At 40.9% G+C, this 26,220-nt stretch overlaps 1 protein-coding gene across 2 annotated transcripts in view; it reads left to right on the top strand.

The window, feature by feature from the left end:
- Positions 1 to 26,220, top strand: part of IFIH1 (interferon induced with helicase C domain 1) — a 36,700-nt gene continuing 10,480 nt past the window's right edge. Inside the window, exons 1-9 of one of the 2 annotated variants that reach the window (XR_012154275.2) lie at positions 1 to 775; positions 5,245 to 5,401; positions 8,152 to 8,334; positions 14,331 to 14,414; positions 18,488 to 18,708; positions 19,989 to 20,202; positions 23,572 to 23,789; positions 25,323 to 25,439; positions 26,052 to 26,175. Coding sequence is in view for 1 of the 2 variants with exons in the window: in XM_073305632.2 (XP_073161733.1) it covers positions 326 to 775; positions 5,245 to 5,401; positions 8,152 to 8,334; positions 14,331 to 14,414; positions 18,488 to 18,708; positions 19,989 to 20,202; positions 23,572 to 23,789; positions 25,323 to 25,439; positions 26,052 to 26,175 (1,768 nt within the window). In the remaining variant the exon portion in view is untranslated. The remainder of the gene's footprint in view (positions 776 to 5,244; positions 5,402 to 8,151; positions 8,335 to 14,330; positions 14,415 to 18,487; positions 18,709 to 19,988; positions 20,203 to 23,571; positions 23,790 to 25,322; positions 25,440 to 26,051; positions 26,176 to 26,220) is intronic. The other variant, XM_073305632.2, reaches the window with a different exon arrangement.

Here is a 26,220-nt window from a genome sequence, read left to right as displayed (position 1 = left end):
AATCGAAACCGAAAGCGGCCGGCGGGGGACGGTTAAAAGCGCCGTGAGCGTCCCCTGCTCCGCAGAACCTTGGAGGCGGGGAGCGGAGAAGCCGGAGAGACGTGCCCAGGCCACCAGCGGGAAGCGCAAAGGCTGAGGGTTAGCTACACCCGTCCAGCAAGGGCCGGGCGCAGGGGGAGAACCGCAGCCCCCGGCCAAGCGGCTAGGACCTGAGCGCCGCAGAAGCGTAGGGAACCTCCCCCTTCCCTGGGCACTCTCGGAGCAGGCGGAAGCGCCGTCACCCGACGCCCCCAGCCTTGCCAGGGTGACTCCGGGCGCAGGAGAGATGTCGGCCCTATCGCCCGAGGAGCAGTTCCTCTGTCTGATCTCCTGCTTCAGGCACCGGCTCACGCAGTCCATACAGGTGGCACCGGTGCTGGACCGCCTGGCCACGCTGAGCCCGCAGGAGAAGGAGCGGATCCGGGCGGTCGCTGCGCAGCAGGGCGACCCGCAGGCGGCTGGGTTGCTGCTGGACGCGGTGGCGCGGAGCTGCCAGCAGCAGGGCTGGATCCAGCAGTTTGTCACTGCGCTGCAGCAGGGGGGCAGCGACTTGGCCGCCTGCTACGTGAACCCCAGCCTGAGCGAGCTGCCCTCCCCAGCGGAGGAGACCGAGCACGACGTGTGCGTGCACCTGGTGCAGCTGCTCTATGGCACCCTGGTGGACAAGCTGAGGAGCCGGCAGGTCACCAACAAGTGTGTGGAGAAGGGACTCCTCCAGGACGATGACCAGGAGCGGGTAGGTAGCGCTGCCCCCTCCACCCCTGGTGCTGGGCTTGGCCGCGGAGTTGCTGCATTTCCACACACCCCTTACACCCACAGAGCCGGAGAGGTAGCTACCGCGGCATTGTTTTCCCGGCAGCCGGGGTGCGGGGCAGGATTCCCGGACAGGGTGGATGAGCCTCATCGACTCCCCGTCAAAGGAAAGTCTCACCCGGGCCGAGCGCTGCTCGCCTGACTCCCGCCCCGCCCCAGCAGCCCTTCGCAGGGGAGACGCGCAGCAGCTGGGATTCCTTCCTTCCCTCCCCGGGCAGCGAGCCCAGGAGGAAAGCACAGGAATTGCCCTTCCCTGCCTCTGGTCCCACCTCCCAAAAGCTGTCCGGTGACCTGGGTGACGAAAACGCCTCTGCAGAACTGCTCTTCCTCTCCTGTTGCTCAGGCCGCAGGACTCCCCTGTTTGACTCTCATAACTGGCGCCTGTACAACATATCAAATTCAAACATGTGTTCTTCAAGGTTCTCCACCCCTCTGCTCCCACTCATGCTTGCTCTCCTATTTCCTGCTCTCCTGTTCCAGCCCGCCGCCTCTATATTTGTTAATTTTGTGCTTTTTTTTCCCCTTGCTGTGTCTTGTGCTTGGAACAGCCCCTCTCCGATAATACACCTGATAACCATCTTTTCATACAAACTCCTCCTCAGAATATGTCTGCTATATCTTTTAACAATAATCCACTAATGAATGAATTTCTTTCTCTCTCTGTGTGTATATGGTAAAAAAGGGTACCATTTTGAGGTTGGAATTTTTGGGGTTCTCTGGTATACATTATGAGTGATTGTCTTACGTGGATTGTAAGTCTTCTGTGGTGAAAACCATGGCTTGATCTACACTACAGAGTTAGGTTGAGGTAAGGCAGCTTATGTGGACCTAATTAAGTCAGTGTCTACACTAGAATGCTGCTTCTGTGGAAGTAAGTGGTCTGGTACACTGACATAATAACAACCTCCACAAGAGGCACAGCGCTTATGTCAATTAGGGCAATGCAGGGTCTGTGGAATTTCGTAGTGTGGACAAATCCCAGTCTTTACTCTTTGAATTGTACAGTTCTGAGCACACTGTACATACTCCCCCCCGCCAACATAGAAAGACCCAATTTGTGTCATAGGGACTCCTACTTAGGCAAATGGGGTGTCCTACGCATTTTTAAATACCCATCCAGTAGGAGGTGTCCATCAGCAGCCTGAGAACTGTGACAGGCATGTATACTGATGGTAATGGCAAAGCCACCTGTGGTAGATATTCTTATTGATATGATACGGTTTGATGCTGCAACGGATTTGAACTTGCTTGCTAATAAGATTTTGACTACAAACCGCACCCTATGACCATGGCAGTTTTGTTCACTTTTTCCATGCCAGAAGCTGTCATGCATTTTTCATAGAGAAAAAGTGTTGGCTAGTTTAGTTTCAGACAGAGTGTCTGGCAGTGATGGTGGACTTTCTAGGGTCATTGAGCACCTCTAAATCGTTGTCTCTGCATTCCAACAAGCAAGTTTGAAGAGGGCAACTCTCGTACATGAACCTCTGGAATGCACACTGAGGCAGGAAAAAAATAATTTGGGACAGGACTTAAACATGTGCTTGATTTTATATGCATGCTTAAGTCCCATGTTTAACTTCAATCATGTGCTTGAGTCCTATTGACTTCAATGAGATTTAAGTATGTTTAATTTTGAGCATGTCCTTATGCACTTTCCTGAATCAGGAACTTGGATTGTAAGTGGTTTGGGCTCTCATTCTTACTATGTGTTTGTACTGTGCCAAGCACAAGGGCCCTAAAAGTGCTATGGCGATTCAAATAATTAGTAATAGATAAGATATAAGTGGTGTGAGCAGGTATTTTTTGTATTTTTAAAATGGAGATGGCTGCTCGAATTGATAATGTGTCTACCTACAAATAAAATGGTAAAAGAAACCAACTAACTAACCACCCTGAAAATAACTTTTTTTGATATAACTTCAATGCTATGTGTTTTAGTGGGAGACTAAAAGATCCTGTGTTGTAAAAGTTAATGTTCCTATTTATTTCATCATTAGTGTGTAGGTGATGAAAAGTGAAAGACCTTGAAAAATCTGGTTTACCATTATCTAGCCCTTTTTTTGTTTGTTTTTTTTTTTGGTACTATAGCTTGGGCGACGAATACACTAATCCAATAGTTTTCAAACAATGGTCTGTGCGAACTGGCAGTTCACATGAAGTTGGTAGCTCCTCCAAACATCATGGTTCTTCGCTGCAGAAAACTATATACCTGGAAACCAGGAGGAGCCAACCTAGGTAGTGTTGGCACCAGGAGTCTACTACCCCTGAATGGATCTTTAATGGCTTCCAGTGGAGCAGATTACTTTCATACCAGTGAAAAAGGTCCACAGTAATTATCTTGCATACACAGCAGTTTATTTGAGAAGCAATTACACAAGTGGTAAAAGGTTACATTAAGCACATAACTCCTGTGTTAGACATTAAGAACTATACATTCCTCTTAGTGAGCCTCTCTTTCACAAACATACACAAAGAGGCCCTGTGCTAGCCTCACACAGTTCCTGCTTGGCAAACAGAGAAGGTAGTTACCAATTCTATGGAAGGCTTCTTCTCTCCAGGTCTGGTCTCCTCAGCCCTCTGGTCTGTGTCAGATTCCCTCGAGGCAAGGTCTTGGCTGCCTGGAAACCCCGCTGGTCACAGTCCTACTCGAGGCCACAGAGCAGAGTTTTGGCTACTCTGTCTAGCAGCGTTGCTTCCTTAAGCATTAATTAAGGAATCCCCCCTCTCGCTTCAGTAATTTATTTTGCTTGATATTTATACTCTTTTTTCCTCAAAGGAGTCACATGTCTTAAAAGCATGCCCAGTGAGCATGTGGCTACTAATTTTTACCTAATTAATACTTTAGGAGGAGACTGCAGAGTGGTACCAACTGAACATTACCCCACGTTCACTCCTTCCAGTGGCGTAGCTAGGTGGAGTGAACAGGGGCAGCGGACATAAAAGAAAAAAAGTTGCCACCTACTTGTATGCATCGGGGGGCGCTCCGGGTCCTCGGTGGCACTGAAGGCCCCCACTGCCAAGCACCCGGAGCGCGTGAAGGCCCCCGCCGCCAAGGACCCGGACCACCGCCGGGTGAGTAAAAATTAAAAAAGGCACCTATAAATTAAAAAGGCGCCCCTTGTGCTCAGAGTGGGAGCAGCCGCTCCCCCCCGTTTTCCCCCCTTGGCTACTCTACTGACTTCCTTATCAAGCATTCACTTCAGCCACCTGCATGATGTCCTTCAGCAGGGTCGAGATGCCCCAGTCAGTCCATGCTCCACGCAGGATGTTCTACACGTGTTGTTTGCTTTCAAGTGGACATATTTGCTGACTCAAAGATCAGTATTAATCATACACGCAGCATGGAGCCAGTCAGTTTCACCTCTGGCATCTGCTAAGAGAAGGGTTCTGCTCCCAGAACCCTCTTTCGCAGTTCAGTCATGTCAAGCCATGTTCTCACTCCATTCATTCAGTATGGCCACACCAATTTGGCAACATCCCAACAGTTAGCTGTCTCTTCTGGAGTCCAGTGTTAAATAAGAAGCAGAGCGGAAATAGGAGTTGTCCTCAGAGATCATAGAAAGCATGTTTAGGAGCAGAAGAGGATCAGGCAACAGGGAAGCATGGACAAAGGGAGAGGAAGAAAAGGGGTCAGAGTGGTGGAGGGAAGTGTATGAAGGGAAACAGGAGAAGATGGGGCTGGGAAAAGGAAAGGAAAAAGAGTAACGTTAGACATGATCATTAATTTTCACCCACCAAGCTAAAATGCATACATTGTTCCATGTAAGCCATTGCTTTAGTTGCGATGGAGATGTTCTGCAATGGTAAATGGGAAGAGATATGGCTCCCACAACTATGAAAGAGGGGATGTGGTCCATCTCTCAGTTAAGGGGAAGGGGGGGTGTGTGTGCACGTGCATGCCACAGAATGCGGTTATACCATGGGTTCAGCCTGCAGCCAGTAGGCTCTGCAACTTCAGTACCTCTTTATTTCAGCCTTTATTTATACCAGCTACCTTAAAATATACCACTGGTCAGACTGTTGCAAAGAAATCATTGTTTGATGCCGGACTTCACAAACTAAGGGAGGTGGCAATAGATTATTCAGATTTTGAATTGGATTTAAAGATAACCTGGCTATAGCCTATGGGGAGCAATTTCACATGTGCATGAAGATGGACTAGATGACAAAATGCAGTAAATCTCTCCTGATTAAAAAAAAAATAAAAATTGGCTCACTTATTTTGTATTTTTATCTATATCTGTGTGTATTCCAACTTAAAGGGAAAAAACCCACAACCAGAGTTCTGTACATTTTGTCTTTACTATGCTGTATGAGCCTTTTAAAAAAAAAAAATGTTCTGAGGTTTTAATCTTACTTTGAGGATTTATTTTCCCCTTCTATTTTAACCAGATCTTAGCTGCAACTGAAAATCATGGGGATAGGGAAGGTGCACGTGAGTTGTTAAGTAGAATAATAAAGAAGAAAGATTGGTTCTCTCCATTTTTGGCTGTCCTGCGTGAAACTAAGCATGGAAACCTTGCAGATGAACTAAGTGGAAATGTACCAGGTAATTGTTATTTCACTAGTTTAAATTATGACTTCACCAGCTTTGCTTTTTGTGCTTGTACTGAATCTTTGGGCCCAATTCCAGAATTGTCTTCAGTGGGACTACTTATTTAGGGATTACTCATATAAAGGTATCAGGATAAGGCTCTTAATTTCTTACTGACTGACTGACTGACTTTTAAACACATAACCAGACAAATGACAAATTTAATGAAGATTAACTACTTAAAAATTATAATTCAGTTGCATATTTTCCAGCCCACCTTTATTAACTTTGTATTTAATACAGTTTTTTTAAAAATCCATGTAATTTTCAGCACATAGGCATTCTGAAAATTGTTTTTGATAAACACAAACTGACAGTTTCAGTTTTCTTGCACAACAGACAGGATTATGTCTTCCTAAGAACCCCTAGTTACAAATGCATGTACTCTTGAACATCTCCTATATGGGTAAGTCAATCACAGCTCTCAGATGTTAAATACAATAGAGTAAACAAATAATTAGTTCATTCATGGAAATGACAAAATTAAGAGGGCTTTAGTGTTTCAGCTGCTGTTAACTATTCATACTACCACAGAATGACTCATGTTTTAGGATCGTCCTTTCCAGATTGCTGACCAGGATTCTGCAACAGCTAAAAAAGAAGCAGCAGCTCAGATGTCTGTTCCAGGATTTAAATTGTACCCAGCACATGCAGGGACATTTTAGAAGTTTTTAGGGCTTTTAGCAGTTTAGTACCAGACTTGTTAAGTCTCCTGCTTGGCCAGGAAGGTCCTGTTTTTTCATCAGTTTTCTGAACTGTCCCCCCATGGCAGCTTCAACTTCCCAGTTTGAAGAGCTGAGGAGACACTGACTCAGGGGGGTTGACTATAGTTAGCACACAGCTTCACCAGGTAAGGCTATGATTAGAATCTTCCAGGCCTCTAATGGGGCATCTCCCTGCTAAGAGCAGGAAGCAGCCAGATCCCTCTCTCAGCCCAGGGCAAGCAGCAGCTAGTATCAGGGACTAGCAACTCAGCCACAGTTCTCCACCCAGTGCAGGACAGGTTGCAACCAGGTCAGAGCATCAAGGAGTCAACCCAGGGAGATGCCAGAGCCAGCTAGCAGCATATTTGTTCCTGTGTTCCTAAAGTTCATTCCATGCAGCAGCTTTGTCAGACTTAACTTCTAGTAATCAGGACACTTGCTCTTATTTATGTAAACAATGTAATGCATATCCTCAAATATGTAAATTAGAGTATTAAGTTATTTGTGTACAAACTCCAGATTTCTGAACCTTCAGCTTTAATGTTGCTCTGTGCAGATACTGTGCAGGGTAAAAAGTTGAATAAGACTGTTATTCAGTGCACTGTTGAGGCCAGGTCTACACTACACACTTTGGTATAACTACATCGCTCAATGGTGTGAAAAATCCACACCCCGAGCGACGCTGTTATACTGACTTTAACCCACCATGTAGACAGCACTATGTCAGCAGGAGAGCTTCTTCCGCCAACATTGCTACTGCCTCTCACAGAGGTGGAGTTACTAAGCCGATGGGAGAGCTCTCTCCCATCGGCTTAGAGCGTCTTCACCAGAATCACTACAGCTGCACAGTTGCAAGTTTATAGTGCAGACCTGTCCTGAGTCTTAGCGCTTTAGCTTGGTAACCTGGGCTAATGCAGTCCTCAACAAGACATTACATAATATAGCATGCAGCAAGTCCATCACGCTGTTATCACCAAAAAATTAATATTTTCTCATGTCAGGAATGCTGTATGCATGTAGGATATGGTGAGAGTGGATGATGGGCCCCCTGAGGGGGTTGACCTGCCCACCTTTTTGTATATGTCTCCACAATTGTAAGGACAGCCAGCATTCTAAAAGGCCCTCTGTCGTTGGTGTGTAGTCAAGAACATTGTAAGAAAAAGAGAGGTGGCAAAATTTTGTCTCTCTGATCCCAAATGACTTGTTAATGGAAAATGGCTTCTTGAAGTTGTATGCAGAAAAGGACAAGGTGTGAAAAAAAACCTCAAAATAAGAGAAATTTAGTAATTCAATAATCCTGCAAAACAAGGCCACTTTTTAAAAACAAAAACTTAAATAAATGAACAAATATGGAAAACCCTGGAGTGCAGTGATCTCCAGTGTTTCTGTGTGGAGCACTCGTATGTAATTTATCAAACTGCTTTGTTATTACTGATGAATATTCCAACTCTTATGCATCCGTGTACCCATGCTGAAAACTAAAAGTACTGCAAGGATTGAGTCTAAAAGAGGGATGGTCTTTGCGTTGAAAAGAATATAGAACAATGACAGAACATTGTTAGGCCAAACCCTCTATTCTGTTTTCTGGAATTATGGACCCACATTTTAACACAGGATGAATTCTGCTGGTCTTTATGTCCATGCAACCCCATTGACCTCAGCAAGGATTTACAAGTACAATGGGAAGCAGAATCTGGCCTGTTATTTTATTTTCAGACCTTAATAGATCAAACATTTTTTTTCCCCTAGAAATGGTGGCAGTAAGTATTATAAACACAGTGAGTCCAATTTTCCAGTGTTAGTGTCTGAAGAGATCATCTAAATCCTGTATTTGGACCCTCAGGTCAACACTTAGGACATTTACGCCTTTGTGTGCTGACTCAGATGTGCAAATATGAGATTAGACTTTCTGTTTAGTTGCCTGCGTTTGGAGAGTGGGCTGCACGTTTCAGTGAAAACAGCTTGTTTTGTGATGTAGTTCAAATTTTATTACTTTTGTAGAAACCGAAAATAAAGAAAATGGGATCAAGCAACCAGCTACTACAGATGTGGACATGGAAGCTGAAGAGCCATTGGCCTCTGAAGTAGGGGAGGAGCTGAAGCGGAGAGATGAAATGAATGATAGTCTGGCCAGAGAGAGCATTATATTAGGAACATCTTTTGAAGACACTTCTGAACTTTTAGGTAATCTAATAATGGGTACTTTTTTTTAGCATGTCACATAACATGACAAAACTTCAGGAATTAGGAGTAGCTGAAACCAAGATCTGTAAAATCAGATATAGATTTGTTTCCAGTGAGCTCCCTGCAGGCTAGAAATTTCAGTTTACTGAATGTATGCTATGAGCAATGCTAAGGGCATAAGTGAAAAGGAGAAAGTACGGTCTGGGGGAAATGGTAAATTCCCACCCCACTCCCCACCACATATTTACAGTAATATAAACAACTGCTTATCCACTTTGGGCCAAATTCTGCAGGCCTTGTTCTGTCCTTAGGTAAAATTGTCACTTGAATTCAATGAGAGATGCAGTGGGCTGAGGCATGACTAAAACTGCCACACTTGAACTGATTAAACACAACTAGAGAAAAATCTCCCCTAAGGCAGCAGTAGGGGGTCCAGGAGCTGTCTTGCGGCACAAGACAGAATGGCTCAGGGGGACCTGTGCCAAAGCACTCCTACCTGCTGTTCCCATGGAGCAGGAGTCACTCCCATGGAACCAGTACAGGTTTATAGTGAACATATAGGATTTGCTACTTTAGCATGGCCTTCATGATTTGCTCACTTTTGATAAAAAGAGCATCAGTATTTGTCTTCTTCCTGTTTGTAATAAAATATTTTAAAACTATTTGAAAACCAGCATTAAGATGTTGTTTGACTAAATGTATAATTCTCATATAGGTTCAACAATTATCACAGATTTCAGGTTAAATCAGCCCAGGTCTACATTAGAAAAGGTTTGGTTGTATAGTTATACTACTATAACTATACTGGCAAACCATCCTGGTGTAGAGGCACCTTATACTGGCAAAAGCACTTTTATGCCAGTATAATTGTGTCTCCACTAGGGCTTTTGCCAGTAATTGTCTAACAACTTTTTAAGGGCAAATGTTTTCTTTACACCAAAAACAACATCTTCAAACTTAACTTACTAGATCGTGTACAAACACAGAATCAGAAATGTTTTTAATTACTTATATTCCCAGTGAATTCACTTTTGAAAAATGTGTTTTGAACCATAAATAGCAGCAATACAGGCCCATATGGGATCCAATGATTCAAACATATGCTTGTGAGCTAGGAAGACTTTCACATCTGTTACAGGTTCAGATAGAGCCCAAGTTGATAGTAATGATAATGGTCAAGATAAATCCTGCCTGCCTTGCTCCATGTGTGCTGATCCAATCAGGGATTTTAATGGATCTGCTCATATGAGTAAGGCAAAGGAGGATTTGGCTCTGAAAACTGTAACCCTTCGCCAAGGGTAACAAGACAGCTCCTTTTTTGTCCAACATAATATAAACAATATATCACAAAGTGTGTGTTTTAAAGTAACTGGTAGGTTGTGTACTTGCATAAAAAACATTTGTAGGCAGTCTTAGCAGAGATGCCAAGTATTGAACTGAACAGATTGAACTCCCTTTCACTCTTAGGGTCTTTCGAGAACAGGGCCTGGACACAGCGACATACCCTGAGTGTGGTTATATTTCCATGCAGAGTTAGCCTGGGCTCTTTTCTGGTGTTGCCCCTAACCTGCCTTCCATCCACACACAACTGCTCACTTTAGTGGTGATTTTAATCTGGGCTATCTGACCCAGATGAGGGTGTGGGTTAGAGCCTGGCTTTTGCTTTCACTCAGGCTGGTAAACCATCCACTTTGCAGTGAGGACACAGGGTGAGTCACTTGAGTGGTGATAGTTTTCCAGTGTCTGCACATGGTTCCCTCCCATGTTCCCGGAAAGACAGACAAATTCTCCCATAATTAATTGGGAAAGAAACATAGAGCAGCTCAGGTTAGTGCAGCACAGAGAACATGGGGTGTGCCCCCAGAAGTCCTAGTGACTCACGCCTGGTAAGTGCAACACCAGTCAGGACCCAGTAACCTTAGGTAGGGCTTTGCATTGTAGCAGCTCTCACCCAGTCTCCTTAAAATCAATTTCAGTTTTGTTTGACAAGATCTGTTTTCCATACCGTTATGTCGATTGACATTAATTATGCTATAGAAAGATAAGTTCTATAAGACACTTCCATAGGGATGGAGAATAGAGAAGTAGCTGCTATAACCTGTTTTCCACCCTGCCTTCCACCTCCACACACAGATTAGAGCCTATAGATCTAAGTTTTGCAATATGGGCCAAATTTTCAGAAGTGCTTTGCACCCAGCTGCTCCCATTGTGACATATGGCCATTGAGTGTTGAGCTCTTTTGAAAATTGAACCTTACATTTGAGTTCACTATAAATTGATTCCACTGCATTCATTTTAAAAGGAAGATTTCAAATATGTCTTACAAATGATTCTCTGATTCCCTTATGTTAGACACACCTCACATTGTTTTAATATTGCAGTCCAGCTAATTAGGTTTACAAGATTGTTTATATTTTGATTCCAATACTTTCTCCTTTACATTTGTCCATGTGTTCCACATTTTAGGTCTGTTTCCCAGTATAATGCAGCACAAGCGGGTGCTCTTTTCCATTTTATCAAAAGCACAAGGGACCTTATTCTCGACTGCCTTGCACTACATATGCAATCATTTCTGTCTGTGCAAAGTGGGTGTAAAAGGCTATGTAAGGTGCAGTGAACAGTAGGGAACAATGAGCACTCTGAGGGAAGGATAACAAGGCTGATGAAAATGGTCAAAATATCAGCCTCTTTGTTTTGATCATTTGGGGAAGGTTGACCTTTTTTTAATGTAATTTATGAAAATCACCAAAATTTTAAAATGGAGAATGTTACTCTTCTTTCACCTGAAAAACCCTCTTTCATTTTGGAAAATGAGTTCTTTTTCATTTCTCTTCTAATGGATTCTCCTGAGGGAGGGTTTTGTAATGAATACTGTAGCTTGCGATTTAAATGTTAGCACAGAGAATATATTTACATTTTTTTAGAGCCACATTTTGGTGCTGCCCTTAGGGTTGTGCCAGAAAACCTATACCCATAGTGGAGCAGCTGATCTCTTCATTGAGAATGTAGAGCATTTCTTGTCCAGCCACTAATTAGAAGTAAGACCAGATTATAGTAGCCATTTTGAGGGCCTTCATGGAGTGGTTGGTAGACTCACTCCAGGCCCCAGTAACAGGTGTTCACATCACAAAGCTGCCATCAGTGCTTGTGCTCGTGGTGGTGGTCTCAATAGAGAGGACAAATCAAGAGTAGATATTGACGGTGGCTCTCCAGGACAAAGTTAAAGCTTGCCCTGCAGTTGCCTCTATTTTACTTGTTCTGTTGACAAATAAGAGGGGTTAATTTCTGGTAATCAACCACCTTTGAGAGGCACTAAAACTTGCTTAAAAGAGAGGAAGACCAAGCTGTCATGTAGTCACTGGCCTGGGACATGCTGACCATGAAGCAGATTACTTCTCCCCCAACACGTTTCTCACCAGGATGCTTGTATTGTATATTTTTAAAGTACCATTTTCAGAAGCAAGTGTAGCTTATCTTTATCCAGGAAATGCTAGATCTCTCTCTCTCTCTCTCTCTCTCTCTTTTTTTTTTTTAAACAGAAGCTTTTATTATTAATGACCATTTTGTTATGTGGATTAGCAGGACCCATGTATATGAGTAATAATGGATTAATAATTGAAAACCTACTAACAGGTAGTATTGACCAGGTGTTCTACTGCCTTGCATCTTGTGTAGTCATTTAAACATGTGCAAAGTGGATGCACACACTACCCTCCGAACTTGGTAGTTTTCTACACTTGCTTTGCACTCACTTTGCACAGATGGAAATGGCATAAATAAGCTGCAAGGCAATGGGGAATCAGGTCATGTGGGCTAGATGTTTCAGAAAAGTTCTTAATCCATTTAGACACCAAAATAGTTGAGCCTTTTTGAAAATCTGACCATACTGTCAAGTTTATAATTTAATTCTGCCATATCGTTGTCCTCCAGTAGAGGGCATGTTAAACATTGAGATAAGTCTGTCATACCAGAGATATTCATTGCAGTGTTCAAGTCTTCTAGCACGTATAACATAATTAGCACTTTCTAGTTTTATTTGGAAATTGTTTAGTAGATTAAATGTTGTCTCTTTGCCTTTAAACTATATGAAAAGACTTTTTTTAGCTTGCTACTTAAAAGGCACCAATGTAAAAGTCATCCTTCTGGCTGTTTTTTTTTTATTATTATTATTTATTATTTATTTTTTTGCTTGTTTTTAAATCTGCTATAGATACAAATAATACCTAAGATTACATTGGCTGAAAAAGAGTAGAAGGGAACATATTTTTTCCTTTTTTCAGTTTTCATACTTTATTCATTTGGCAGCACTTGGTGTATAGGTGTGTTCACTTTTTTTCCTTTTATAGCTATAGTTAGTCAGTGTCCCTACTCTTCCATGCAGAAACAGGTAGGTCTGAAATATGATTGTTTAAAATTTAAAAAAAAAAAAAAAAAGCTGGGGGATTCAGGGGCACGTGTAGTATCAAATTGAGTTAAACACAGTTTCAGAAACTTAGATTTCATGTTGAAGGAGTCTCTTTAAAATTATTTTGGAGAAAATACACTTGCCTTAACAAGTTGTAGTGTGATTACAGCCACAAAGTGTATTTAATTGCTAAGGCCCTGATCCTGCAAACACTTTAGCACATGCCTCTATTAGAGTAGCAACGAAATTATTTTCAGGAGTCATGGAAAATGAGATGAACTATTAACAACTGTAAGTCGGTGGTGTTGTGTGCTGTGCTTTAGCTGTGTTTCACATCAGTGGTAACCAAAGTGGCATAGCCAGATATAAGTGTAGTCAATACAGTGCTTTCGGACCCTGTGGAACAATACTGTGTAAGTATAAGATTTTCACTTAGTTTTTAGACTGATATTTTAGCTTTAATATTAATAAAATGAATATTGTCACATTTGGCTTAAGCTCTGTAGGAGAGGAGCCGTGTCTTCATATTTGCTTAAATAACTGCAAGCATGTGGCACTAGACTAGATTAGGGCCTCTGGATGGTACTGTAATACAAATAATAGGTTTTTTAAATTATTTTACTAAGTTCCAATCAGTTATACCTGTAGAAGTCAATTAAAGGGAGAGAGGTAGGAACTGAACTGGAAAAGGAAAAAGGAAGGAAAAGCAAGGAAAAGCAAATCCAGGTACTGATTTTGTTAATAAGAGGCTTACCAGGCAAGTCTTATTGGAAGTTAGATTTGTCACAGTAAACTTCTGTAACTTGTTAGTCCTTGCTGTTTTTATATATTTCAACAAGATAACCCACAAGAAAAAACATTAAGAAATCTGACAAGATACGTTGTGGAGGCTTTGGGAGTGCAGGGTACATGTGTAAATGATTTTTATGACTGTCCGTTTTGAACGTAATAAATTAGACCAGAAAGCGCTGGTGAACTTTCTGTACACTTTAAAGAACTTTGAGGTCCTACCACGTTCATGTTTAACTTCAACTTCCTGTATTCTGTTATTGTCTGGTTACGTCTGTAGCCTAAAGTGTCATAATAGGTCTCCCAAGGAATCATTTTTACTTCTACAGTTTGCAAACCACAAAGTCTTTAGATTTACTGGGAAATGGGCATCTCCATAGGTTACCAGTGCAGTTCCTCCTCCAGTTCACACAAAGCTAAATGCTGAGCCTGGGTCTGGCCACTTTGAACTCTAAAAGCTGGAAAATTGCCCTATGGGGTAGGCAAGCATTCCCCTGACAGTAGGGAATCCTCCTATGGCATAGCTGATCCTATACCATCTGTACCGCTCCCCCCGGCACACCACAACCTTGGCATAGGGGGCAGGAAGAGCGTGTGCTGGGGCAGGGCTGAATGCTTGGTTCTACCCGAGATTGTCAGCCACCCCAGCCTGTTGCTGCAGCTGACATAACTTTGAGCTCCCCTCAGCTACTCTGCTTTTTTGGCATGCCTTTGTTGAAATATAGTGTTAACTACAAGCATGCAGGGAAATATTCTTATGTCATAAAACATTTAGATTTATTTTTAATGTTATCTTTTACAGAGTCTGATGTCAGTTTGCTCGATGCAAGTGTCAGTTGCTTAAATGAAAGTATGGGCCATAGTAGCAACACAAGTGGTGATACAGGTACAATTTATTTATATTCTAGCAAGCCTGAAATAAGGTGTATGGGAGCAAGCACCTGGGGTGTTCTGTACCAAGAACAACAGTTCCATTGTGAGCTCCAGCCTCGTCTGTAAGCTCTTTGGGGCAAGGACTCTATTTTCACATAACACAGTGGGATCCTGACTGGGGCCTGTGGGCTCTTCCATAATATAATGTGTAATGATATGCGATGTTGTGCCATAAAGTAATTCATCACTTGCCTTTTCTTCAACTTCCCTCAAAGTAAAGCGCATCCCAGAAAAGAGAGCCAGTTTGTGCTCAGCCCCTGAGCAAGACAGTGAGAGGGAACAAGTTTTAGCAGCACTTTGACAGGTTATGTTTTGAGGGATCTAATGGCTAGGGACAAAATTTTTCAGGAGCAGCTGTGTGACTTAGGAGAACAAGTTCCACTGAAAATTAGAGAGACTTGTGTTCCTAAATCACTTAGAGCCAGCTACAGAAAGGTATTTAGGCACCACTGACATTCACAAAACCACTGCTCAGCTGCCACCTGTGTCCCCATGGCACCTAAGTTTCCACTAGTCAATGTTTGCAAAGCTGACTAATTGCTGATACTACCCCACAGCTAGCCAGCTCCTCAGAGCCCTAGCCCCAAAGGGCCCAAAGCAAGATTTCCAAACTAAGAGGGGGAATGCCTTGGGCAGAGATTTGAACCAACATCTCCCCCATTCCAGCTGAGTGCCCTAACCACCAGACTGTTAAGTATTCTGGGGGGTGGCTCTCTCAATCTCTCCTATTGGGACTGTTCCATTTAGTATAAATCACTAAATATTGATTTGGCCAGAGAGAGACTGATTTTATAGCCCACTGGTTAAGGCACTCACCTGAGAGGTGAGGGAGACAGGTTCAAGTCTCTGCTCCAGATCAGATAGAGCAGGGATTTGAACTTGGGTCTACTACATCCCAGTGCCCCACTCACTTGGCTATTCTTGTGCATATGCGCGCTCTCTTCTTTTGTTGCCCCTCCCCCCGGATTTTTTTGTGAGAAAGATCTCTGTTTTGAGGGTGGCACTAGCCTCTGGCCCATCAGTAATGGACTTAAGGCCAAGATCAATAGGAATTAGGCACCTAAATAACTTTGAGGCTCTGGGCCCTAAGCCCTGCCCCTTTCCTGTGCATTTCATTCCCAGCTAGTTTAGATGGCTCTCTGCTCAGCTTGCTGGTTTCTGAGGATCGCCTCCTTAGGTACCTCACTCTCTCTATACAATACATAGCCTAGGCACCTAACTCAGGGCTGAGAATTCAGGGTGCCTCGGGGTTAAGCAGTGCAACATGAGCAGAGCAGTGCCTAAGTATCTTTGTGAATCAGATCCTTAGCCACTTTTGCAAATCACATCCTAGATCTTGCAAATGGATCTGCCTATGCAGAGCTCTGTTGCCTTCAAAGGGAACCTTTTTGTCTTTAGGGATCTAGCGCTATTAAAATTTGCCTCTCTCTCCCCTTTGTGTGGGGGCTGGGAACAATCTGGGTCTCCAAATATAACCAGCTGACACAATCTGTTTAATAAAACCAACATAAGGGATTCATGAAACCAATATTAATAATATGAAACCTTCATAATTGCGCTTGATCCAACACCAGCTGAAGTCTATGAAAAGATTCCCATTGACCTCAGTGGGCATTGGGTCAGGCCATTGTGATATATATGTTCAAAATGTACAAACATTAATCACTCAAGGTATGGGATAAAAGGTGGGGTTTTAAATTTTTTTATTAATGTGTTAACTTGTTGAAGGTGACCCCTGGGGTTCACCAGGACCAGTTAACACTTGTTAAAATTCAGCTTGCTCTGTCTACAGTAGGGTTTTTAAAAGATGTTCATTAAAATATGCTTGCTAACACAGTTCTTTAAAAACAAACAAACCATAGTTTATTCTCATCTAGCAAATTTTGTGAGGCCAATATTAGAGCTAAGGAGAGAGAGACCTCCTGCTAATGACAGAGTTTGGTATTTTAAATGAGTGTCAACGGCTCTGTAATACTGTCATCAGTGGTTTACTAATAGTGTTTACTGTAGTGAAGCTTGTGTCCTTCACTTACATTTGATGGCAGTTTGATATTCAAAGATCATTTTTCTTAAAAAAAAATAAAATTAAGAAATGGAGGTTAGGAAAAGGATGCAAAGCACGGAATACTGATCGTGTGAGTAGACCCAACACAGCAATTCATATGAGCCTTTCAGGGAAACCGCTAACTGGGAGAAAAGGACATAGCATAAAGGATGTTCTTTAAAAATTTTTTAAATCTATATGTTTATCAAAAGGGAGGAAAAAAGATACAGAAGAAAGAGAAACATTTTTCTAAAGCGGTTAGATTAGTTTGAGGATTTCAAGACATTGAAAGTTAACCAAACAGACAGGTGATATGGTGCTAGTTTCAATATGATTATTGGGTTTAGCCAAGCAGAAAGCAAACAAATGCACTTCCTCAAAACGGAGCAGTAGTAGTTAGATGACTACAGCCAAGCACTCTCTAGTGTGAATTTTCCTTTGCTCAGATAGTACTGCACTCAGATTAAAAGATAAAACAAGCGAAAAACACTTAGAAATGGAACCTGAATGTTTCCATCAGCAGTCTTTTCTCAAGGTTCATTAAATTCTGTTAGTTTAGTTTTATTTAATGGAATCAGATACAAAAATGGGACACATTAGACACAAAATAAGTAACAGTGATGTTAAAAGCCCTGCAATTCTTTGTGTAGTGATCTCATCAGACAATGAGAGCAGGGTGTGGGGTTTGTTTTTGTCTAGTGAAATAGTGTCTTTATCTTTGCTGTGGAATGTAAGCACTTTGAGAACATATACAGAGAGTTCTATAAAAGTATGGTTGAAAATAAAATAAATCTTAAATGTATATACAATAGTGTAGAAATAAGTTCTGCCTTTTAAAATGCAGTAAATTAATACAGATCAACTCAAAGCTTGATCCTGTTCCTGCTGTCTTTGTGCTGTGAGATTAGCACTGAGCCCATAATGTCACTCAGATTATGTCTACACTGCAAACTCAGGTGTGGTTGCACTATACTCATGTTGCTAGCCCTCGCTGCTGCATCTATGCCACTCTTTTCAGCCATGCTAGCATGGATAGGCCTGCCTGTGCGGCAGTCACACCTCAGATAGCACTGTAGACATACCCTTGGGAGGCAAGTGAAGATGGGATTGTAGCATGGGTAGGCATACCTGTGCTAGCTTTAATCTAGCTAGCCTGGGTGACAGCAGTGAAGCCGTGGCGGTAATGTAATTCATGTGGGATTATACATATCAATGAAAGGTTAGCAGTATTTCAGGAGACGTAGATTTCCAGAATCTTGCCTACTTATTATGGACCAAATCCTTGGTCCTGCACAAAGCCCAAATAAATGGGATTTGTGAGGGGGGGATTCTATGGCGGCTGACTGAATACAGAGCAGCAGTAGAGCTGTACAAAGGCTTCTACCGCCCCCGAGCTGCCTTAGCATCTCCAGTTACTATACTCCCTTCTCATACAGTGGTTTTGGTGGTGGATTCTCAATTTGTGGATCATGCACCGAAAAGCTTTGCTTCATGCTTAGACAGACAGAGTCCTCACAGAGCCCTGTGGTATGCAGAGATTGTTTCCTTTAACATCCATCAAGTAGAACTATACTAACTCACAGCATTCGAGGACTTACTTCCACTGCCCCTACTTGTGTTGGACGATCTGGCTCTATAGGTGTTAAGTAATAAATTAACATATAACTAGCTTTGCCTATTTCCTGATTATGTTTATTCTGAACAAGCTTCTGACGGGGCTGCTTTTCAACCCAGGAGTTCCTTAGATGAATTAAAGTAAAACTTTTGGACATGTCCAGTTATCTACGCCAAACTTTTCTGTTAGTATAAGAGAAATTGTTCAGATTTGCACAAGACAAAAGCAGTTACGTGGAGAGGTCTTTATTTTACTCGGAAAACATATGTCATATTTAAATTTGCATTATATTTAAACTTTTCACGTTATTTGTAGAATTTGCTGGTGATTTCCTCTATTCATCCGTTGTATTTTTCCATCCTCTTAGATGAGGACGATACGGACAAAGGAGCTTCCCCTGAACCAGAGCTGATTCTCAGAGATTACCAGATGGAGGTTGCAAAACCAGCACTGAATGGGGAGAATGTTATAATATGTCTCCCTACAGGCAGTGGTAAAACCAGAGTGGCTGTTTACATTACCAAAGATCATTTGGATAAGAAGAAAAGAGCATCAGAGCCTGGAAAAGTTATAGTACTTGTGAATAAGGTATCCTGTACCATTATAACAGGAATAGCAGATTAAAGCTTTTTGCATTATTATAGAAATGTGTGGCTGGAAGGGACCTTGAGAAATCATCTAGTCCAGTCCCTGAGCTGAGGCAGGGCCAAGTATACCATGTTAATATCGATCTTTTAAATTGAGCACAAATCATAATGCCAATAAACTCTTTGAATCGAGCTATGTTTAAGAGGACACTGATCCAGATTCTGATCTCCATTACGCTGGTGTAAATCCAAAGGATTCCCATTTACATCAGTACAACTGAGAAGCTAATCTGCCCTATCAATTATATAGAGAAAAAAAAATTACCGTTATCTGTGTTACTAAGAACAGTTTAGATGATTAAAATTGAAAATATTATTTAAAAAATGTCTGTTTCATCATTATGATATTTTATACCTGAGTTTGATAATGAAGGCCATCTCCTGGATTTTGCTTTTCTTTGTAGCAATTTTTAGCCAGTTTTGCTAAGTGGTTCTGTTGAGGAAGAACAAGTTTACGTTTACAGCACTGCAATGGAATGTGTAAATTCAAACTGTTCTCACTGACATTTTAAAATACTATACAAATATTTCTGTTCCCATTAGAATTGTGTAAATAAACAAAAAAGTACAGCCTATATACCCTTAACTTAAAAAATATTTAAATTGTCAGTGTGTCTTTAAGATCTATTTGTTAAAATATTTTTCTAGAGTTTAATAAAATATCTGTATTAAAATTTTTGGTGGATAGATTTTTTTTTTACCACATTATTAGGGGCATAAAAGGGGGGTGGGAAACATGCCCCTAAATAACTAATTAATGAAACCTTTGGAAGATTTTTCATTCCTGATGTAAAAATCTGGTAAACCCACTCTCATAAAAATATAGTACAGTCCTTAGTACAGTACTTTGCCATTGGGCATTTTCCACTGTCTCTGTAGCACAAAATACCCAAGGTCTGTAGTATTATAGGCATTAATAATTCTGTCTAGATTGGGGTATATTCTCCTCACTGTGCGTGTACTCTGTATTCTGTTAATGCCAATGGGTATTTTGTGTGCTTAGAGAAGAAATTTACCCCAAAATATGTAGTAAAAGTATGGGTGTATCCGGTGTGACAAGCTCATATAAAAGGCCAGGGGATACTGTTACAGAATAAATACTGGTTTACACAGAATAGAAGTTTTTTAGCTAACAATCATTTGATGTATGATATGCATTTAATAGAATTAATTCTGCGTGTCCTGTGTAGTTCAAATTCTTCTCTGGAAACTTTTATTCAGGTACCATTAGTGGAGCAGCATTTCAGAAAAGAGTTCAACCCATTCCTGAAGCGCTGGTATCAGGTTACTGGATTAAGTGGTGATTCTCAGCTGAAAATCTCATTTCCTGAAGTTGTAAGAAAAAATGATGTCATTATCAGTACTGCCCAGATCCTTGAGAATTCACTGCTGAATGCAACCACAGAAGATGATGAGGAAGGTGTCCAGTTATCAGGCAAGTTTTTCACTCTAGGTTTTCTTTTGGGGATTTAACATGTGGTTCCTTTCCAGAGTGTCAGTGTGAAAAAGGCATGTTTCTCACTGCTGTTTTTCTAATTACTAACCTGGCAAACTCAACCTGGGCTGTGAGAGTCAAGATGGATTCTTGTCCTCTTGTGCACCATCACCAGGAATAAAAATTTTGGCAGCCAAATTAGACAGAGTGATACCTTTGCATCTCCATTCCCTTCAATGTGTTTGCCAAAGTGAACTGACTGGAATAACAATTCTGTGGATGATACAAAAGGGAATAGAATCCAGCTGACGAAATTTTAGCTGTATTGATCCATTAGCAATGATGGGCAAAAAACAGTAAGAACTTTATTTTAGTTAAGTAGATATGACTAAATACAGAATAGGAACCACTTTGTTTTGAGTGTTAAGATATCGTTTTTACATAGTCACTTTTCAAAGCCAAATTGTACTTGAGTCCTTATCTGTTATATTCCTTTACACACACACACACAGAAATGGGATTGCTCCACATCACAACTCTGTGAGGTGGGCAACTATAACAATATCCCATTGTTGGAGAAACAAAGGTCCACAGAAGTTAAGCTACTTGCCCAAATTAATAATGGATCTGTGTGGGGAATGGGAAGGAATTCTCCTATTTCCCAGCAATAGACCAGCCGTGGAGCTACAGCAAGGGCCTGACTCTATTGACTTTAGTGGGGCCACGATTTCACCCAAGCTGTGGATCCTGCCACATGTGTTATACCAATAAAATAAAAATCAGCAGGATCTTATTAAAGGGAAAAAGGCAAAATACCACATTTATTGTGAATACAGAAAGAATCATAGTAAGCAGTTAGTTATAGCTATAACATTCCATTCAATCTCATATTTATTCACACACACACACACACACACAGAGGTTCTGCAAGGTTGTTATCATAGTTACCAGCCTTACAGTTGCTCATGCCAAGCCACTGGCCAGGTGGCCTGGACATGAGGAGGGAGCAGGGCCTTGTCAGATGCTCATCTGATGCTCCTGGAAGTTGGTTTGCAGAATCAGACCCCAAAGTTCTCACTTTCTAGAGTCCATTTTTATAGGAATTTCTTCCTGTGCCAGTCTATGGGAATTGCTTCATCATGCTGTTGCTGAATCAATCAGCAGATAGCACATTCCTGATGGCTCCGTGCTGCTAGATGTTATCTTGTTCTTTGGTTCTCCCATTCTTGAGGCTGTTGGGTGGATTCCAGTCTGCCCTCCAGGGGGGGTCCTCTGGTTATTTCCACTTGACGACGCCTTCAGCCGATGGACACTGGATTCTTAGGCTGGCACCTCCCTGATCATTCAGTTATTATCCACACCAAGCATCCATCCACATACATCCTCTATCTCTATTTTAATCACAATTAATACAACAAAAGGGTGGGGAGTCTCTGGGTACTGTTTCTGTTGTTACGGAGTATTGCTTTTGAGTCTCTCTCTGTGTGAATTGCTTTGAGAACAGACTCTGTCTTAGAATGTACTAAAGCAATTAGCAGCTTGCAAGTTTCACACACAGAGGGAGAGAAACAGTACCAAAAACCAAGAGACCTCTTAATTAGTAATACCCTGGAATTTAAACTATGGGGAATCAAACTCATTTGTGATTTTAATACAGAACTTCTTTAATATGATCCAACACATGTAGTCTCCAAATCATGTGCCCCATTTCCATAGGAGAAATGCACCTATTCTGGTAGGCTAGGCCCCTCTGAATAACAACAGTAATGTCCTCCAAAATATACAGGTTCCAAGTGGAAGGGCAAAATAGGTATTATAAGAATCCAATTCAGGAGACTCTGAGAACCTGCTGGTACTATAGGAATAGTCCTGCAATACTTAGGGACAAAGCAGAATGGGCTGTCCACGAGCCCATTTTGACCTACTGGGCACTGTGTGAGGACATACACATCTCCTCAGTGAATATATAGCACAAGCTAATCTCCTTTCCTAAGGTAAAGTGGCTGTTATTCATTCTCAACATCTCCTCCCTTGCTCCTCATATTTTCTCATGACCTTTTTAAACAGAAGTCTTAAATTTCACTCCACTGCCTGCATATGCAAATAGAATAGGGAGATGTTTTATGTCTGTGATTGCCACCCTGTGATTTTAAAATAGTACAGAGCATCCTTGACACAGTCCCTTTTCTAACGGTAGAGTACTTCATGCTTCTGCTCTGCATTTTTGTAGCAGCATTGCCAGTTACGGAGCACCCCTTCTTGGCCGGGGGTGCTTCTGCAGCACCTTCACTCTGTTTCCTCTCTTTTGGGTCCCCTGTGGAACTCCCCACAGCCTTTCTCAGGACTTCCACCAACCCCTTCCTGGGGCTGAGTTAATAGCCAAAAGCAGTTCAAATGGTCTTCATTGTCTCAAATATAAAGTTCATTACAGCAAGACAAAAGTTCATACTCCTCTCCAGTTATTCTGCCACAGGTGGAACTCTTACCCTGCCCCAGACTGTTTTTCTTGGAGCTGCCGATCATGTACTTCCTAGTGGGAGCTCAGCATTCGGGTCTGGCTTCCGTCTCCATGGTGGTGCATTCTCTGTTCTGAAGGAGAAGGCAGCATATATACTGCCCTTCTTCAGAGAGCTTCCCCCCGATTTCCTGGAGAGAAAGGAGCCCTGCCCCACCCTACATTACAGGGCTTCTGGTCCCTGCCTTTTTTTATTCCAAAGTCTCTGGAACAGGGTCTTCCAGCCACCTCTGGTCTTGAAAAACAAGCAAACAATATCTAATTATCCTCAGTTTCCCCAATTACAAGACACTGGTGACGATACAGTAACTTAACATTTCTGTATTCTTTCCAGTGTATTTCTTCTGTATATAGCTTTCCCTCCTCCCCCTCTTTTTTTTTTTTTTTTTTTTTTTTTTAAGGGGAAAAAACCTCTGTCTGCTTAGACTGTGAGCTTCTTGGGCAAGGCCATCCATTCCTGAATGTCTGGAAAGCATTTAACACATCATAGGTGCTCCCATAAATAAATAATAAAGCACAGTTTGTTGAACACATGGTTAAAAAAGTGTGTTTCTGGGGTTCATTCTTGCAACAACAAAAGGCAGTTTATATAATGTAAAAAAAATACTTTGCACTTTAATAGTGCTGTTTCAAACAGATTTCAAAGCACTTTACAATAAATACATAAACACAACCCTCCAGGGATATTGTATGAAATTTACTTTCTTTTAAAGCAGATATATTTTAGATCCCAAACAGATTGACAAGTCCCTCTTCATTAGTGGCATGGTATCCTTTGCTGTAAGAGGATTGATTTACTCCAGTACTGCATTCAAAGGAAATCTTAACCGTTTTGTACTGGATGTGTTTTCCAGACTTTTCTCTCATTATTATTGATGAATGTCATCACACCCAGAAGGAAGGCGTCTATAACAATATAATGCGACGTTATTTAAAAGAAAAGATGAAAAACAATAAATTCAGAAAAGAAAACAAACCCCTGATTCCACAGCCTCAGATCCTGGGACTAACTGCTTCACCTGGCGTGGGAGGGGCAAGAACTCCTCAGAAAGCTGAAGAACATATTCTGAAAGTAAGTAGCCCTTAAAGCTGCAAATCACCAAGAGGCTATTATCTTATTCAAGCAAAATTCCTACTGAAGTCAGTATTTTGCTCTAAATGAATCCCCTAATTTTTGGTGGGTACGTAGGCCTGATTCTGTAAACCTCATAAGTAAGTTGTCCCTTTGAAGTTAGTGAAATCATTTGCCTGAGTAAGGATTTGCAGGATCTGGTAAATAGATAGGATTGGCTTCACTTTATTATTAGAAACTTACAGATCCCATCAGTGCTCTGAAAATTGGAGAGTACTGTCATGTCCTGTAGGAACATGTTTATTAGATGCGTTTTTTAGAGCTGCTGAGGCATACATTTGGGTGGGTTGAAGAAGGTGGGAAACAATCCAGTAATACTTAAACAGGCAGCAATTGTTATGTGAATAGAACAATAAGCAAGCAAAGGTGTAAATTTCTAACAATTAGAACTTCTAATTAGGTAGGAAGAATGGGGAATTTGCATAAGATGATTCTGGAGACAATGGCCAACTTCTGCTCTTATTTACACATCTGTAAATCCTGTGTAACTCTATTTTAAATGGACTCCATTGGAATTATATTGGTGAAACAAAATGCAGAATTTTGCCCAATGCCTGAGTGCAATATCTAGGCGAGCCAATTACTGTTGAATAGGCATATCCTATAAGAAGCAGCTGTATTGTCTCAAGCCAGTTAGAGTAGGAAGAATTATGAGGTACTTTTTAAAAATACATCCACTTGATATCTTGGAGAAAACCAGAAAAAACTATATTCATCATCTGTATTGAAAACTTAATAAATAGGATGTTTGTTTTTGGTTTAATTTTTGTTGAAGAAATATTGCAATTCAGATTTCTAGACTCTTGCAAATAGATTGCTACTGCTGATGTCATTTACCCTTTGTTTTCTACATTCATGAAGATATAAATGTTTCCATTTATCGTCACTGAGATTAATATAATAGAGAGAAAATATTTTCTTACTGAAAATCTCAAAAGTGAAAAAAAAATCTCTATCTGTGCAGTTAACAGGCAAATGTCTACATGTTTCATGTTCCAAAAAGGTCCAGGTCCAGCTGTGTCTTTTATAATTACACTCTGAAACCCAATTTCCTATATTTCACTTTATTATCCTACGTGTATCCAAAGTCTTTTTGATCTTGATTTTTCATGTCTAAATCTTGATGTACTTTTTTTTCCCTCATCTCAAATGCCCGTTTTGCAATCTAAGCTGATAGTTACATTTGTTTGCTTTTTGTTTGTTTCCTCTGTACAGGAAGGCTCATCTTTGATTTACGGTGTGGTTCGATTAGCTTATCTCAGATGCTTTTCACACATATCTTTACATTTTGCACAACTATATAGGATACATAGGATGTGCACACTGCCTTTCTAAGGAAGAACTTAAATTAGATCAGATACCATGTTAAAACATGTATATAAATAAAGAAGGCACAGTATACTCATCCAACTGTTTATGTAGAATAACTCATAAAATATATGAAAAGTAAAACAAAAATCTTTCTCCTTCCAGATTTGTGCTAATCTTGATGCATATAGACTCATGACTGTTGAAGAACATGTCCCCCAGCTGAAAGATCAGGTGAAGGAACCACGTAAGAAGTTTGTGATTGCAGATGACAAAAGAAGGGTATGATGTTTTTGTTTTTTGTTTTTGCAAAATCTAAGCAGAAAAGTACATTCATCTTTAAAGAGGTATTGATAAAGGTTAAGAGTCAAGGTTTTTTAGGCCAATATTATTGCCCTGTAGGTTGATAGTGATCCACAGAATTTCTACTCATCCAACAATAAATGAACTCTTTGGAAAAAGAAACAAAATTTATATATGTTGAAATTAATGACACACTGTATTTCTGTAGATGAATGTCAAGTTGAATGTAAAATTTTTCTTTCCTTTTCAAAAGGGCTTTGGTTGCTCCTATATTTTTGAGATAACAGAAAGAATATTATTAATTTTGGGTCATAGTTAAAGTTGTGTTTTGAGGAAATTTGCATTACTTTATACTCATTAGAAATGTATTATGTGAACAGTATAATATTTATGATGTCCTGAGCTATTCATTTCCTTGGCTTTAAGTGTTTAGATAAGCAAGTACCTTCAGCAATCTTAATTGTTTTCTGAAACAAATTTTTGTTTTCGGAATTTCCTGTAGACAATATTAAACTGAAAAGGTCAGTCCGTTTTTGTTGCTGACAGAATAACGATTGTAAGTTTAATTACTTTTTATCCATGTGCTTTTAGGATCCCTTTAGAGAGAAAATTACAGAAATCATGACAGAGATTCAAAATTATTGTCACCTCAACCCAACATTTGAATTTGGAACTCAGCCCTATGAACAGTGGGCAGTTAAAGAGGAGAAAAAAGGTATTAAAAATACTTTAACATAAATGCATCATGATTTTGGACTTT

Source organism: Lepidochelys kempii, chromosome 11 (genome assembly GCF_965140285.1).
Source record: "Lepidochelys kempii isolate rLepKem1 chromosome 11, rLepKem1.hap1, whole genome shotgun sequence".
Taxonomy (NCBI): domain Eukaryota; kingdom Metazoa; phylum Chordata; order Testudines; family Cheloniidae; genus Lepidochelys; species Lepidochelys kempii.
This window is presented reverse-complemented; position numbering and strand designations above follow the sequence as displayed.